This window comes from Priapulus caudatus, unplaced genomic scaffold (assembly GCF_000485595.1).
Source record: "Priapulus caudatus unplaced genomic scaffold, Priapulus_caudatus-5.0.1 Scaffold554, whole genome shotgun sequence".
In the NCBI taxonomy this organism is placed as follows: Eukaryota; Metazoa; Priapulida; class Priapulimorpha; order Priapulimorphida; family Priapulidae; genus Priapulus; species Priapulus caudatus.
Window position 1 is genome coordinate 90,357 of NW_014577615.1, and position 2,428 is coordinate 92,784.

General features: G+C 49.6%; 1 protein-coding gene across 1 annotated transcript in view; it reads left to right on the forward strand.

Annotated features, from left to right (window-relative positions):
• The window catches only part of LOC106811597 (kyphoscoliosis peptidase-like), a 7,444-nt gene that overhangs the window by 2,173 nt on the left and 2,843 nt on the right, over positions 1-2,428 (forward strand). Inside the window, exons 5-6 of the mRNA XM_014815288.1 lie at positions 625-771; positions 1,644-2,232. Of these exons, the coding sequence (XP_014670774.1) occupies positions 625-771; positions 1,644-2,232 (736 nt within the window). The remainder of the gene's footprint in view (positions 1-624; positions 772-1,643; positions 2,233-2,428) is intronic.

Below are 2,428 nucleotides of genomic sequence, written 5' to 3' on the forward strand. Positions count from 1 at the left end.
GCCGGGTGCACAATCTAGCCGTTGTTATTGCACACGCGTACGTGCGAAGTCCGCCTCCGTATTCCAACACACCACCTGTGCCTGCTGCCTACCATTCACACCCGTAATTAATGCTATATGAACGGTGAATGACCTAGAAGGCATTGTAATTCATACACATCAACACGTACACGGGGCGATATATCTAAGCTATTCGCATGTATAATGAGTGATATTATGTTTTCTTTCATAATTATGTAAAGAGTGATAATTATGATTAGCTGTTCTCACGTATACAGGGCGATATTTGGCTGTTTTGTCGCACACAGGGTGATATTTGGCTGTTTTGTCGCACACATGGTGATATTTGGCTGTTTTGTCGCACACAGGGTGATATATTTGGCTGTTTTGTCGCACACGGGGTGATATTTGGCTGTTTTGTCGCACACAGGGTGATATTTGGCTGTTTTGTCGCACACAGGGTGTCGCACACAGGGTGATATTTGGCTGTTTTGTCGCACACAGGGTGATATTTGGCTGTTTTGTCGCACACTGGGTGATATTTGACTGTTTTGTCGCACACAGGGTGATACTTGGCTGTTTTGTCGCACACAGGGTGATATTTGGCTGTTTTGTCGCACACAGGGTGATATTTCGCTGGATTACTGTGACGAACCTGAACACTATGGAGTTTAATGAGACGCATGTGGATGCGGACACGCCGATGGGACTGCTGCGAGGCATCAAGGTGGGCACGGAGAGCTACCACGTGCTCTTCAGACGTCTCTGCAGGTACTCTATCACCTAAACCAGTGGTGGGCAAACCTTTCAAAGCGAGGGCCGCATCAGTGGGCCATGAAAAGTCAAAGGGCTTTTAAAATCGGGCGGTGCGCTCTAAGATAATACGTGGGATTCGCCTCAAGGGCGCCATCTCTGGACCATAATTAGCTGAAATGGCGTTGCAGAGCGAACCAGAGAATTAGAACACTAATCTATATGACACTGAAAAAGTCAGCCTCGGTTCAAGCACAAACATGTTGACTTTCACAAAAATTTATTGATTTAAAAAAACAAACCCGTGGAGGGCCGCATGCGGCCCGCGGGCCGCAGTTTCCCCACCCCTGACACAAACCAATTAATATTCCCCTAGTGATTTTTATAATCTGACGCCATCCTAGAATAGCAATGTATTGATTGTATAGATTGTAATGTTTACTAGGGCACAATCTATTGCCTCCCCCAGTCTAGTGCCCGCAACATTCCTGTGATGATGATTAAAAATTGCATTCGCACTAGCGCTGGCATTCTTAGTGAAGGCCCAATCCTTTCTCAAAGCCTGCATGCGTACGCGAAGCCCGGATATTAATATAATAATATAATAATATAATAACACTAAAGCCTGCATCCGTACGCGAAGCCCGCATAAATATCTCACACTCGCATCTGTACAGAAATTTCTATCCGTGTTTACTATTTTTTTTAAACATCGTAAGGTCAAATTGTAATCAAATTGTAATCAGTAAAGGCCTCATCTCTAGCTGAAAAAGACAGGCTCTGTTCTAAGTAAGCTAATAAGGTTACCGTCGATTCGCTATATATATATATATATATATCGAGGTACCCATCGATTACGGAATGATCGATTCGCGTCTGTCCGTCTCTAGCTACGCGGGTCTACACGGCATGGTCATCAAAGGATTCTCTAAGAGCGCCGGATACCTCCCCGGAAAGAAATTCGACGACAAGCGTTTCCGCAACACGTGGAACGCCGTCTATGTCGCCGGCAGCTGGCGCTTCGTGCAGTGCAACTGGGGCGCGCGCCACCTGGTGAACGCAAAGGACGCGCCGCGACCGAGCGAGCAGTCGCAGGTCGACAACCTGCGCTACGAGTACGACGACCACTACTTCCTCACCGACCCCGACCAGTTCATCTACGAGTTCTTCCCTTGCCAGCCCGAGTGGCAGCTGCTGCGTCACCCGCTCGCACTGCAGCAGTTCGAGAACCTGCCGTTCGTCCGCTCGTTGTTCTTCAAGTACGGACTGCGGTTCGCGGACGAACGCCAGTCGGCTGTCATGGTAACGGACGCCATCGGAGCGGTGACGGCGCGAGTGCTCATGCCGCGCGCCTTGGTGGAGAACCTCGTGTTTCACTACAACCTGCGCCTGGAGGGCAGCGACGCTGACGTCATGGATGGCGTCAGCATGCGACGCTACGTCATGCAGACGATCGTCGGTAACAGCGTCGTGTTTAAGGTGCGTCGTGACGCCGTGTGCCAGTGAGGCGGGAAGACGAGTGTAGCGGCATGCCGTACCAACGTCACTCCATCTGTCTCTCTCTCTCTCTCTCTCTCTCTCTCTCTCTCTCTCTCTCTCTCTCTCTCTTTCGCTCTCGCTCTCCCCTCTCTCCCTCTCCCCTTCTGCTGCTTCTACACTGTTAACAGCTTCTACT